General features: G+C 51.0%; 1 protein-coding gene across 3 annotated transcripts in view; it reads right to left on the bottom strand.

Annotated features, from left to right (window-relative positions):
- Pxn (paxillin) overlaps nucleotides 1-12,411 on the bottom strand; it is a 52,148-nt gene extending 39,737 nt beyond the window's left edge. For all 3 annotated transcript variants that reach the window (XM_038345277.1, XM_038345275.1, XM_038345276.1), the window contains exon 1: nucleotides 12,238-12,411. In XM_038345277.1, the coding sequence (XP_038201205.1) occupies nucleotides 12,238-12,250 (13 nt within the window). In that variant the 5' untranslated portion in view covers nucleotides 12,251-12,411. The remainder of the gene's footprint in view (nucleotides 1-12,237) is intronic.
- Between the last annotated feature and the right edge of the window lie 1,139 nt (nucleotides 12,412-13,550).

Genomic DNA, 13,550 nt, shown 5'->3' with positions numbered 1-13,550 from the left:
GAGCCTCTGTGAGTGGACGAACCTTGACACCCTGGCCGCACACTCTGCCTGAGGCTGAGGCAGCGAACAGCTGAACTACCTCCTGGACAATCGCTCTGCTCTAGAGGCACAAACAGGATGTTTGGAAACTAATGACCACAAGTGACCACATGAAGCTATGACAACCACCTCCAGGTGACACAGGCTTGTTCCTGCCTGGCCCCTTCGGCAGACTGACTTCATGTGCTGATTTCTTTTAAAGGGAAGGTGCAGAAATTCTTGGACAGCTCAGGACACGGCAGCAGAGGCCATTTGAGGTAGTAGGGCAGGGAGAGAAAGGTCACCAGCTGTCCAACAGCTGCCTCAACCCAAACATGTAGCAAGGCTGACGTTCAGGACGGTGAAAAGCCACACACCCACTTCTGGCGGCAGAGAACCTTCCAAGACAGGCAGCGTGTGACCAACAGACCTTAGGCTGACAGCCAAGGAGTGAGTCTAGAGGTCCCGGCACCACAGCAGCCCAGAGGTCAACCAGCCCAGCTGCCCCGGAGCTCATCTGCAATGAGAAGGCCTGACTACATGGCCAGCCCAGGGGCCAGGAGTCCACAGGAAACAGTGTGGGACTGGACACTCCCATTTTCACCCGAGGAAGAGGAATGATCCTGGAAGCTGACAGGAAAAGCCTGTTCAGGATGCTGCACCACTCCAAACCTGAACAGAGCCCAGGACAGTCCCAACAAGATCCAAGACCAACTGCCCGGGGGAGGGGCCAGCTTCCATGAAAGAGCTGCACCCACCCATCCCCAGCATTCCTGCTGCCCATCCAGGAGAACAGTACAGCTCTCCCTTTCTCTCTGTTTAAATTGATTTTATTTATTTGTATAAGTATTTTGCCTATATGTATGTACATGCAATACATGCATTCCTAGAGCCCATGGAGGCCAGAAGAGAACACTGGATGCCCCAGACCTGGACTTATGGATGGCTGTGGGCCACCATGTGGGTTCTGGTAAGAGTCTCCACATGAGCAACAAGTGCTCTAAACTGTTCAGCCATCTCTCCAGACCCTGTTTTGTTTTGTTTGTTTTGAGACAGGGCTGGCCTGGAACTCACGGTGATGTTCTGCCAGGGTAATGGGTATATGCCATTACACCAGGCTTTTCCCTCTCCCTTTCCCTACTGATAAAGAAGCCCGAGTGGCCAGTGTCCTCTGGAGCCTCATGGAGGCCACAGTGCATTCTCGACAGCCAGGGCTGACTGGGAGTAAGTAGATCTATCTCAGAAGAGCTCAGTGGAGCTCTGGGATGAGAGTGTTGGTAAGTGGTCAGTACAAGCCAAGCTAGGAACAACCGCCCGCCCCTACTACCTTCCCGTCTAGGCTACCAAAGAGAACTGAAACACCACACGAGACCCAACCTTATGCTACCAGCACTGAAGTAAGACGATTACCTCCAAGGCAGAGGCTCACAGGGCCATGAAGTGGTCAACTCATGTTCTCTCAGGGAGCCACCAGAATCACATTCCCCAGGCAGCTAAACAGTCTAGCAGGCATAGATAAACTGATGCCCACTGCCAAGGTCACAGGCAGTGGTAGAAGTTTAAACACTGAAGGTGACATGGAGAACCAAACCTTAGAGTAAAGTCTACATAACTCCAAGAGTCATTGTTAATCACTGTCATTGACCCAACACTCCAAGAGTGTTTTATTTAATTTTTGTTTGTTTGTTTGTTTTTCTTTTTTTTTATTTTTCGAGACAGGGTTTCTCTGCAGCTTTAGAGCCTGTCCTGGAGCTAGCTCTTGTAGACCAGGCTGGTCTTGAACTCACAGAGATCTGCCTGCCTCTGCCTCCCGAGTGCTGGGATTAAGGGCATGCGCCACCACTGCCCGGCCTCCAAAAGTGTTTTAAACCAGATATGGTGGAGTATCCCTCTAATACCAGGACTCAGGAGGGCTACTCAGGGCTTGAGGCCAGTCAGAGCTACAAAGCAAGATCCTGTCTCCTGAAATTAAAATAATAAAAAAAAATGAGGTTGGGCTGTGGTGCTGCACGCCTCTAATCCCAGCACTCAGGAGGCAGAGACAGGCAGATAGAGCTCTGTGAGTTTGAGATTAGCCTGATCTACAAATCAAGTTCTAGGAGTGGTTACACAGAAAAACCCTGTCTTGGAAAAAAGGAAAAAAAGAAGAGAAACAAACAAACAAAAATGGGGACTGTAGAGATGGCTCAGCAATTAAGAACACTGGATGTTCTTCCAGAGGACAAGGGATTGATTCCCAACACCCGCATGATGGCTCACAACCATCTGTAACTCTAGTTCCAGGGAATCAATCCAATGCCCTCTTCTGGCCTCTGCAGGCATGAAGCACACACATACATTCTCACACACATAAATTTCTAAAAAAATTTAGAAACAGACAGATGGCGGTGGAGCACAACTATAATCTTAGCACTCAGGAGGCAGAGGCAAGTGGATCTCTGTGAGTTCCAGGACAGCCAGGGCTACATAGTGAGACCCTGTCTCTGAGAGGAAAGAAAAGTGGCTCACTACATTAATAGAGGCAGATGAGGGAAAGAGGCCATTTTCTGCAGCTTGGACAGACATCTGGACTTAGGGCACAGCCCAGGAATTTGCATACAAGTGGAGAGAACCAACTCCACAAAATCGTCCTCTGACCGCCACAACTATGCCGCAGCACTTGTGCCACACACACCACACACGGGTGCACAAAGTAAATAAATAAAAAGAACCTTCTAGATTTGGTAACCATGTGTTGGTTATAAAACAGAGGCTACAGAGAACCCCTGAAAGCAGGGGCCAGGTAGGAACATGGAGAAATACTAAACTCAGTGCAGGAGCAGAGGAGCTCAACTATTAGGGCAGGGAGTATGGGGTCACCTAAACTGTTCGAGAGAATATGGGTACAGTGTGGCTAAATCTGAGTTTTCAAAAGAAATGAAGTAATGTTTTGAGGCATAATCTCTTGGTATTCTAAGTACTAGCAACAATATTTTGAACATCAGGAAGGCCAAATAACACAGGTTTATAGGTAAAACCTGGCCTGTGGCTTCCCACCTTTGGATGTCCAGTATGAAAAATCAAAAACAGCCAGTTACAGTTGCACATGCCAGTAATCCCAGCGGGGGGCAGAGGTAGGGAAATCATAAATTCAAAGTCATCCGTGGCTACAGAGCAAGTCTGAAGCTAGCCTGAGCTATATGAATGCCTGTCTCACTCCAACCCCCACCTGGGGAGGGGGCTATGGGGGAAGTGGTGGTTCAAGAGGTGGTTGTATTGAGTACCAGAAGACCGAGGTTAAAGTTCCTTCATTGTGGTCAGCAGTGGCACAGGCTGTGCCCCCTTCCCCTAACTCCTGTGAGCTTCTGTTTTACTTCCTCATTTGTAGGTCAGGATAACTGTCTCCTACCTCAAAAGTTATGTCCATTATCTAAACATAAGCCAAGAAAGGGGGGTGCATACACAGAGATCAGACAATAGCTGAAGCCTCCCAAAGAGAGAGCAAAAAGGAAATGAGCTGGGTCTTTGCTGGCTTGCAAACCGGAAGAATCTGGACAATAGAATCCACGTCAGGGGTGGAGACAGAAACTTGGGAGTTGCCAGCACAAAAGTTCTAAAAGAGGTCACGAAAGTAAATAAACAGGAGAAAAATAGCAAGCCCAGGGAAATCTTCAGGGGAAACGGGAAGGCCTCCGACTTAAGGCACCTAGGAGGGAAGCGGGTAGTGCAGGGAAGGACAAGAAAACATACCCACTAGGGTAGGAAGGTGACAAGGGTGTGAGCATGTCCCAGGCTGGGTCAAAAACTAAAAATGAAGAACAGAGGGCCAAGATGAATGGCAGCAGACTGGGACCATGAGGTCACAGTGGACCAAACTGATACAAGTGGGTAGGGGTACCTCCCTAGGTACAACCACAAGATGGCTCAGTGGGTATGGCACTCGTCACCAAGCCTGACAACCTGAGTTCAATCCCCAGGACCTACATGGTAGAAGAAAAGGGAATGTTCAGGCAAGGTATCTTCCAACTCCACACATTTACACGCACACGGTAGATGACAGATATCTAGATAGATAGATAGATAGATAGATAGATAGATAGATAGATGGATGGATGGATGGATGGATGGATGGATGGATGGGTAGATGGATGGGTAGATGGATGGATGATGGATGGATAGATGGATGGATAGATAGATGGATGGATGGGTAGATGGATGGATAGATGGATGGATGGGTAGATGGATGGATAGATGGATGGATGATGGATGAATAGATAGATAGATAGACAAATAACTAAGCGTAATTTTTAAAATTAAAGGAATTTTACTGAGAAGGGGCCAGTAAGAGGTTCAGCAGCTAAAAGCACTGGCTGCTCTTTCAAAGGACATAGTTCAATTCCCAGCACTTACATTGGGTGGTAGAGATATATACGCCAGTTCTAAGGAATCTGACCTCCTCTTCTGGCCTGTGTAGGCACTTAGTTACATACAGACAAGCATGCACACTCGTGTACAGTAAATAAAAATAATAATAAACCTGCTTAAAAGGGGGATGGGGCTGGCTGTGAGGATGAAGTAAACTGACCTCATCCTGAGGGCCTGTTTGCTATGTGCTCAGCATCTCCACTTTCCTCACAGCCTGCTTCCAGCAGGGTTTCTGTAGCTAGGCCCAAAGTTCCATGGCTCACTCAAAAGGACACACAGCACTGGGTAGGGCAGCCCAGTGTCAGGGGTATGCTTTGCACAGGAGAGACCACAGGCTGGTCCCCAGCAGGAGACACACTCACTCATGTGCAGGTGAGATGGGGCAGCCTGAATGAAGCTCCCTGTCTACATGAGGAAGGAGCTCCCCAGTGGCTTCCATCCACCTTGCTCTGCTCACTCAGAGGCCTCTGATTCAAAACAGCTGGAAACGTTATACCCCAAGCTCCTCAACAAGAAAACGGAGCAGAACATGGTTGTTTCTGCCAAGCGAGTTCTGAATAAGCTGCATTCCATTTCATTAAAACAATTACCTGAGCTCCAGCCAAGAATTACATAAAGCTTCCTCCAGGCCCCATCCCCTCCCCCATAAAACACACATCAGACTACTTTTCAGACAGGCAGCATAAGGAGGCCCTGACATACCACTTCCAGACCTCATTAGGAGGCCTCCATGATCCCCTCCCAAGCAGCCATGCTGATGGACAAACCTGAAGCTTAAAGATTCTCCCCTCCGGGCACGAAGCACCTACTTCCTGAGGGCCTGTTGACAGCTCAAAACATTTCTGCTAGGCACAGGGCCCTCAGCTCTGCCTGAGCCCAGAGCCACCAGTACTAGACTAATGTCAGTCCCCCACCCACCACCAAAGTCGGAGGCCCAAGTGGCCCAGTTTGACTCAGCACGCCACTGTGCAAGTAGGGACCAAGGGAATGGCGATTCCAGGAGAGAGCTGAAAGGACTGGGGAGCCGAAAGGGCACGATCTGCACTGCGAGCGAGAGCCCATGGCCCCATGCCCATGGGCTAAAGATGTTGGGCACGGAAAGGAGTTTATGAGATATGAGGCAAACTCCCACCCACCCGCTCCAGCCCCCAACTCCCTGGGCTCAAAATTCCTGAAGATAGCCATTCCTATTCTGAAACCCACTGGCCCAGACAACACCTTAATTCCAACCACCTCTCATGTCCTGACCCTGTCTGATTAATGCCACATCAGCCAAAATAACCCCACTGACTTGACCCCTACAGAAGTGTGCTGTCTCTCTAATCCTGTCTGTTTGTTCTACCTCCCCAGCTGACAGTGCACCTTCTGTCTGCTTGTCTTCCCATCACTGGCCGTCCCAGGCCAGCACAGGCAGACACAAGCCAATACCCCGGCTCTACAGCTTGGAGCCCACCATGGAAAAGGAGGGCTTGAACAGTTTTTTCAATACCTATTAAAATAAGAGTGTTCAAACGTCCAGAGGACACACATATCCGTGCACATACTGTATAAATCCATACACAATTGGTCCTCCACACCTGAAGATTCAGCAGTGGAAGACAGACAGGAGAAAGCCCGCCTGTATCGCTCTGAACTATAAGCGCAGACCCTTTCAGTCCACGCCGTCCCACGAACAACGCAGGAGAGCCACAATAACAAGCATCTACATCATACTGCATGGTTTTTTATTTGTTTGTTTGTTTTGTTACTCACTCTGTAGACCAGGCTGGCCTCGAACTCTCAGAGATCTGCCTGCCTCTGCCTTTGGAGTGCTGGGCATACTGGATGTTTTAAGTAAATTAAGGACGCTTTAAGTTGGGAGGTCCATGTATGCACATACATGTTCATATGTGTAAGGGTTTGAGTTCATGTGGAGACCAGAGTTTGAAGTATAGTGTCTTTTGAACTTTAATTTATGGGGAGGGATACAGAGACAATTGCCAGAGCATATGTGCAGAGTTTAGAAAACGATTTTGAGAGTTTGTTCTCTCCTTGCACCGTGTGAGGCCTGAGATCAAATTCAAGCTGTAGGTCTTGGCAACAAGCACCTTTACCCATGGAGCCATCTCGCCAGCCCCCATCTTTTTATGTTTTGGTTTTTCAAGACAGGGTTTCTACGTGTGTAGTCCTGGCTGTCTTGGAATTCGCTCTGTAGATCAGAATTTTTTGAAACAGGGTCTCTTCACTAAATCTGGAGCTCACTCCATGTGAGTTCTGGGGCTCAGCCTGTCTCACCACCCCATATGGGCCACCATACTCTTCTTTGTCACGTGGCGGCTGCGAATCTGCTGCGAATCCAACAAAGCAGACACTGAGCCATTCCCCAGCCTGAGATGGTTTCAGTTTTAAAGTTGACAGGAAGGGCTTGGGGTGTAGCTCAGCTGGCAGAATGCTTGCCTGACTGTACAAAGTTCTAAGTCTGACCCCTCACTGTGTACGTAAACTGGGGGAAGTGAAGGCCGAGGAGCAGGAGTTCAAGGTCGTTGGGGGCTGCAGGGATGAGTCATCTGCTAAGAGTACTGGCTGTCCTACAGAAGACCCACACCGAGTTCCCAGTACCCACAAGTCAGCTCACCACAGTCCAAACTCCAGTTCCAGGATGCACCGTGATACACAGACATACATGTGTGCAAAACACTCATGCACATAAAATAAATAAATGCAAAAAGGTTGTTTTTAGAAAAAACATCTAGGAAGTTCTGTATGCAGGGGAACGAGTGTGTGAGACTAATATCTACTGATGGGGAAGTGCTGGACCAGTCAGTTCCTATAGACACCAAGGGATACATCTGACTTTTTGGTTTGGGTTCTGATTTTTTTTTCCTACATTATTTAAAATTAACTTGCAAAGCCAGCTGTGGTGGCGCACACCTTTAATCCCAGCACTTGGGAGGCAGAAGCAGGTGGATCTTTATGAGTTCGAGGTCAGTCTGGTTTACAAAGTGAGTTCCAGGAGAGCCAGAACTCTTTCACAGAAAAACCCTATCTCAAAAAACCAAAAAAATGAATGAATGAGTGAGTGAGTGAGTGAGTGAATGAATGCTACAGGCTTCGTGACACTGCACTCCTACTTTCCCATGCTCTTCTCCCATAAACCACAATACCACATCACAGCAGAAAGCAGCATTTAGGGCCATCTTCAAGGGAAGCCTTGGCCACTGGGGCTGTGGTAGGCCTTCCCAACAGCACATCTGCCTGCTACTGGCTCAGTGTCCAAAGCCTCCCTAGGGAGGCCAGTGCTAAGCCCCAGTGGTTAGGCAATCAGTCAGTTAGAAATATATCAGGGTCTGAATGTATACCGAGGCCTGACAGGAGGATGGAAGCTTGTGCTTGGTGAGGAGATAAACCTTGACCTTTCCTTTTAAAGAGCTGGTTAACCAACACTTCTCGGCTTTTTAATCCCCCTCTTCCTCTCCCTGCCCTTCTCCTACCCTACAGGGTGCCCTCCGTTCTCTTTCTTCCCTTAACATTTCATTTTCTTTTTGAGGCTGGGTCTCACCATGTAGCCCCAGATGGCTGGAATTTTCTATGTAAACCAAGCTGTGATCTGCCTGCCTCTGCCTCCTGAAATCTATGGCTAGAAGCGTACACCACCACACGAAGTCTACCCTGACATTTTTAACAGCTTCTCCACTAGAGGTGGCATTGTTCAAATGACAGAAAAAGCACATACCCAAATGAAGCTAAGGATGCATCCGTGTAGGGCGGCGAAGGGCTGACCAACTTCTGGCAGCTATGCTATAAGCAGACCAGCAGACATGACCACCAATGCCCTTCAGCCCCTCCAGAACATAGACAGTTCCCAGGAAAGGGGTACTGGTGGCACACCTTTAGTCCCAGCATTCTGGAGGCAGAGGCAGGAGGATCTCTGTGAATTCAAGGGCAGCCTGATCTACAGAGCAAGTTCCAGGATAGCCACAGCTACACAGAGAATCACTGCCTCAAATAAATAAATAAATAAATAAATAAATAAATAAATAAATAAATAAGCTGTAAAGATCTACAAGAAGCTCCCCAAGAAGCTCCCCGAATGATGAGCACATGGAGAGGTCACTCAGTGCCTCGACAGTATCTCTTGGCCTTTGCTAGGCCCCAGCCAATGGTTGGCCCAGTCTCTCCAACACATGGCCATCGCTGAAGAAGCTGAAAGAGAGAACACTGCTATGCTCCCTCCTAAGGCCACCACTCAGCATGATAAGGCCATGCCCTGCCCAAATGACTTTCCATTCCGTCCATGTTGTGCTTACCAAAAAGGCACTTGCCTAACACAAACCAGGATTCAAATCCAAGCTGAAGCCCTTAACAGCATGCACCTTGCAAAACATCCAGGATACCACTGCTCCATGGACAGATGCTGCCTCTGCCACAGTGGTGACCTGGCCCAGGCCTGACACACAGAGGTACCACATACAGGCAAGCCCTAAGGCCAGACTTTCCATGGAAACTGGGCGGCTCTGTAGCCCAGAATGCCCCAGGCAAATCCCTTACCCACCCCCCAGTATCGCCCCCAAACACAATGTAGCACTGTTTTCCAAAGGGTCAAGACTGCTGAGAAGTTAAAAGGAGACATGAGCAGATTCAAGCAGACTGGACACTGCCAACAGCTGGCTGCGTCCCACATTCGTGGATGAGAAGGCAATGCTATCAAGTCATTTCCTAGGGACCTCCCTGGCTGGCGGAGCAGAAATTTCAAAGGTAACAATCAGTTCCTCGCAGGCCTCTGGGTCCGCCCCATGATTAGCACTAGCTCCTAAGGCTTCATAATTAAGACAATCTGTTCCAGAACCGGATCAGTCTAGGTTCAAACCCTAGCTCTGTCACATAACTTCCCCAGCTCAGGTTTCTCCATCTGTGAAGCAGAGATAAAAACACCTTATTCTTAACAGTTGTAGGGGGAAAAAGAGAGAGAGAGAGAGAGAGAGAGAGAGAGAGGGAGGGAGGGAGGGAGGGAGGGAGGGAGGGAGGGAGGGAGGGAGGAAGGGAGAGGGAGAGGGAGAGGGAGAGAGAGAGAGCTCAGTACGTAGTGCCTGTCTCCCGTGCTCCCGTGGAGCACGAGGGACCATCATCAGGCCATACTGCGGCCACGGCCTCCCCAAATACATTAAGGATGTGAACATGGAGAGCAAAGAGCCAGGGCAGAAGAGCAGAATCAGTGCATCTGTGTTCTGAGAACTCTGTCCAGGAAACTCGGGCCAGAACGTGAACAGAACGAGCTCCCAGCCAAACCAGCATCTAAGCTCTAATGAGGAAAGCCACCAACCAGCCACCCGACGGCACAAGGCACAGAGAACACAGAGAAGGGCAGGACACTGTGTTTATGGTTTTTTTTTTCGCCCAAAGAGCTATAAATTTGTAACTTATTAAACAGCACATGGTGATTCTCTCACTGACCACTATGGGGAGGAGAGGAGTGCTCCAAATTATTTATTTTTTTACCCTTAAGCCAAAAAAACAAAGTTATCATGGAAGCTATGTACCCTGTGGCCTTGCCACAGGGAGACCACCCTAAACTATCCTCCATGTTCAGTGACCAGACGGTCACAGTTCAGATCTCTCTTGGGAAACAAATAAAAACAAGAGGGCTGGCCATCACACCCACCCTAACTTAGGAAAACAGCTGACGGGCAGTGTGCTGAGCAGCCATCCAGACAGCTGACCGCCTGGGCTCAGAAGCAAATTCCTCTGCCCTCCTGAACACCCGTTCCCCCCACCCTAAGCTCTGGTCAGCCAGGCGTGACCGGCCCCCTGAGAGCTCAGACTAAGGAAGTCGGGTAGCATGGATCCAGCAACTGAAGAGTCTGCAGAAGGCAGCAGAAGTCACAGGTGGCAGGCTGTCCCCACTGCCACCCCTCCTGCCAGTGCTTGCTTGCTCCCTTCCTGGGAAGAAATGCACATAGGAGCGGCACAGGGACTGGGCTCGGATGTGTTTCTTGGCTGTGCAGCCTTGAGTCAGAGAAACAGCCTCTGTTGGGCTCTGCTTCCTCAATTTGCGTGGGGGAAAAAGTGGCCTGGGGTGATTGTACAGGATGGCCGTCGTGAGGATGGGGCAAATCCAGGCATGGGTAAGCACTCCATAAACAGCACATTTCGATTCCGACAATTCCCGTCTGCCAGACACTCTCTTTCCTTTCAAAGACAACCCAGTGTTCTGGCCCTAAATGGAAGACTGTCAGAAGATGGGAATTCCGGACTCTGTAAACTCTACAAAGGCTTTCTCAGTCCTTCAAACAGCACAGGGACTGTCCAGAACCAAGAGAGCCCTCCCCAGCCTGTGAGTCGCTAGGACTCGGAGCAGGCTCCACAGTTCCCACAGGGAAACACTGAGACTTTCAGGAGCCTCATCAAAAGCACCTCGTCCCAGCCTCCTTTCAGCTTAGGTATTTTTATGTGGAAAAATAAAAACGAAAAATACCTGCCTGGAAGCTATGCCAACCTTGAGTGTGATGGGAATGCGGATGCCAAGCCTGACCCAAAGGCATAACTATGCCTGGCAGCGATCCCACTCTGAGAAACAAACAGGACCCAACACCATCCCCAGCTCCAGGGTGTTTCAGGGGCTCCCTGATCCCACAAGGCAGCTGCAGGGAGGCCGTGAAGTCCAGCGCCTACAGATAATCCATCTTAACTTCGAGCACTGTGCAGCTTGAGAGAGGCCCCTCAGTCTTATCTAGTGAATCTGCTCCCCAGAGCCAGGGACACAGATGGCACCAGTGGTCACACAAGCCGCCCACAGTCCGGAGAGAGAGGACAAGGCTCCTACAGAGAAGGGAACTTACCCACACATGCCTCCTCAACTGAGGGGCCCTAGGAGGAAAGACAAGACCCAGGGCATTCCTAGAACCCTTGCATCAATCCCCATGGGTTCAGAATCAACTTCCAGGAGTATCTTTTTTTTCCCTCTGTCCTAACACCAGACCAAGAGTGGACTGAAAAGAACAGCCTCCAGGCTCCAATAACATGAGGACAGTGAAACTCTGTTCTGGGCATCCTGTCCTTCCCCGGGAGGCTTCCAGCAGCCCTGACGTTGGGGGTGGGGGACCTCGCCAGCTAGGACACGTTCAGGGATGGCCATACCCTGCGGCCCATTCCCCTCCTCATTCCTCTGGCATTTCACCCGGGTCTGGGGATAGTGGGTGAGGGGCGGGAGTCATAACCCACCCCCAGCTTGCCTTTCTAAGTTTAGACTTGAAGGGGAAGGGCTGGTCTGTGAATGAAAGGGCTGGTCCATACTGGTCCCTAACACGGGGTGACCAGACTTGAAGCGGTCATGGTTGGGGGGGAGTTTATGCAGTAGCATGGGACACTTGTCACTCGAGGGGGGGTGTGGTCCTCCCAAGCGTTCTTGTAGCTTGTGATGTGAAACGGGTGGGCTCTCGAAAGGGGCTATGTCCCTGACACCGGGGGAGAGGGGGTGTCTGCAAAGTGGGAGATGGCCTGGAGGGAACAGAAGCGAGCCACACTGAGAGGGAACAGCCTCCGAGACCGAGTCCGGGAGGCAGCCGTGCGGAGGTGGGGGTGGGGAAGCGAACTGAGGGTCCCGCAGCTGAGGACGACGTCTGCCCGGGGAGCGAGGCGCCGTCCCCCGTGGCGGACCTGGAGGGTCCCTGAACCCAGTGTGGGGTCGGGGTCCTCAGGAGACGCAGCGAAGAGAGGCTCGCGCAGCCCCGGGCCGCAGGCACCGCAGCCCAGCCGGGCGCCAGGGTGGGATCGGAAACCCCAGAACCCGCTCGCGGCCGCCGGGCCCTGGCCGCTCCGCCTTCCGCCTCCCGCACTCACCGAGGTCGTCCATGGCCGGTCCGTAGACGCCGGTCCCCGGCTCGCTGTCGCCCTCGTTGACCGTCCCAGGGCTGCTCCTCGCCGCCCCGCAACTTTTCCGCCTCCAGCCTCGGCCCGGAACGGAACCCGCCGCTGCCGCGCCGCCGCCGCCGCCGCCGCCACTGCCGCCGCCGCGCGCACCCGCGGCAGGCTGGCCACGCCCCCGCGCGCACGATGGCCACGCCCCGCCACCGACCTCGAGCACGCCCAGTCCCGCGGGGGGCGACCCATGGGCGTGGTGGTGGCGCCCCCTTGCGGCTGAGTGGACTAGAGGCGTCTGCAGGCCTTAACCCCTGAGTTCAGTCCGACTCTCTCAAAGTCGTTTTGTCCGATAGACCTTCAGACCTGACGTACAAGTGTCAGTGTCGCTCGGTCAGAATCGGATTTGTCCACCTGTGCATCTGAGTCCCGGTAGGTCACCTCCCAGGAGGACTAAATCGGCAAGACCTGGAGCCTTGGGACGTTCCTTGGGTTGCCCTCTGGACGGTGGCGGTGCGGTTCACTGCTCGGCTGTGACCCGATGTAGTTTTTCTGAGGCAGGGTCTCTTTGTAGCTCCAGTCGTCCCTGGAACTTGTGACCTTTGTACCCGGGCCCCCTGACTGCTGAGATTAGAGTTATCTGCAACAAATTCTGGCTCCAGATTCAGTACCGTGGAGGTTATGAAACCTTTAATTTTACCGTGTTTCCCCCTTAACCCGTCCTAGAAACCGCCAAAATTCTGCATAGGACAGAGATACCAAACATTACAGTAAAGCAAAAACCACAAAAAAGCCATTCCCAGAGCGTGGCGCGGTTGCCCAGGGAGCTCTGGTCCCCTACACTGGGTTATAAAAACTGAACTGGTATCTGGCATGGTAGTCCAGCCCTGTAATCTCAACTAGTCAAGAGACTGAGGCAGGATGACAAATTCAAGGTCGGTCTGTACTCCAGACAGCTTTCCAGAACAACCAGGCAATTTATGGAGACCTGTCTCAAAATTAAAAATTGAAAAAAAAACTTTTTTTTTGGCCAGGAGGTGTGGTGGTGTATGCCTTTAATCCCAGCACTTGGGAGGCAGAGGCAGGTGGACCTCTATGAGTTCGAAACCAGCCTGGTCTACAAAGTGAGTTTCAGGACGGCTAGGACTGTTACACAGAGAAACCCTGTCTTGAAAAATAAATAAATAAATAAATAAATAAATAAATACCGTTTTAAAATAAGCACACACAGAGTGTGGTGACACAAGACTATAATACCAGGGCTGGGGAGATGGCTCAGAGGTTAAGAGCATTGC

The sequence above is a fragment of the Arvicola amphibius genome, chromosome 10, assembly GCF_903992535.2.
Source record: "Arvicola amphibius chromosome 10, mArvAmp1.2, whole genome shotgun sequence".
NCBI classification, from domain to species: Eukaryota; Metazoa; Chordata; class Mammalia; order Rodentia; family Cricetidae; genus Arvicola; species Arvicola amphibius.
Note: the sequence above shows the minus strand (reverse complement) of the source record. Positions and strands in the feature narration are given on the sequence as shown.